General features: G+C 52.1%; 1 protein-coding gene across 1 annotated transcript; it reads right to left on the bottom strand.

The window, feature by feature from the left end:
- Window positions 1–26: 26 nt before the first annotated feature.
- Pmar_PMAR015510 (hypothetical protein) lies at window positions 27–647 on the bottom strand (the record flags this gene model as incomplete). Its single annotated transcript, XM_002782026.1, has 1 exon — window positions 27–647. A coding segment is annotated over one exon (621 nt), but the record flags the coding sequence as incomplete, so codon positions are not given.
- Window positions 648–731: the final 84 nt, after the last annotated feature.

Genomic DNA, 731 nt, shown 5'->3' with positions numbered 1-731 from the left:
GCATAGTGTCCAGTGCCGACCACTACGATCTGACCAAGAATACGCCAGACTATCCCCCAGAACCTCATCAGCTTGGGCACCATGACGCCATTGAGGTAAGCCTTCACATCTGGGATACCGCTACCACCCGCAAGAGGAGACATGTAGGAGACACCCCAGCCGATGAAGCAGATGAGTGGTACGCCGATGGCTATCCAGATGAGCATAGCGCAACCAGGGTTGTCAGACTTGAGCCAGTGGATCATAGCATCAGTTTTGCCAACTAGTAACCAATGCGAACCAATTAGAATGACGCCACGACATATTCCTATGACGGCCCCCTCGACGATAGTTAGAATCCATTTAACCCACTGAGCGATGAACGGGCTATAGCAGGAGGGCTTTCGGGGGTCCAAGGGCCCACTCGGGCCCACCGGGATGGACCCATCGTGTATCGTAGGATGGTCCCAGAAGTAGTCGTGGCTCTCGATTCCCTTTACACCTTCCTGAAACTGTGAGGCCTTCAGGAGAGCCTCCGTCTCTTCCTCCTCTGAAGAGCCCTTGGAGCCCCTTCCACTTGAATAGGTCTCGGAACAGGAACAGGAGCTCGTCTCGAGTTTAGAGATGGACACCTCCGCTTTAGGTTTCGTAGATGACGGTGACGACATATATAATAGAACCCAATCAAGGGTTGCCACAATAGACAATACAGAAACAGAAACTGCAAAAGAGCACTCACTTCATCGATACGA

Source organism: Perkinsus marinus (assembly GCF_000006405.1).
Source record: "Perkinsus marinus ATCC 50983 genomic scaffold scf_1104296940590, whole genome shotgun sequence".
Lineage (NCBI taxonomy): Eukaryota > Perkinsozoa > Perkinsida > Perkinsidae > Perkinsus > Perkinsus marinus.
This window is presented reverse-complemented; position numbering and strand designations above follow the sequence as displayed.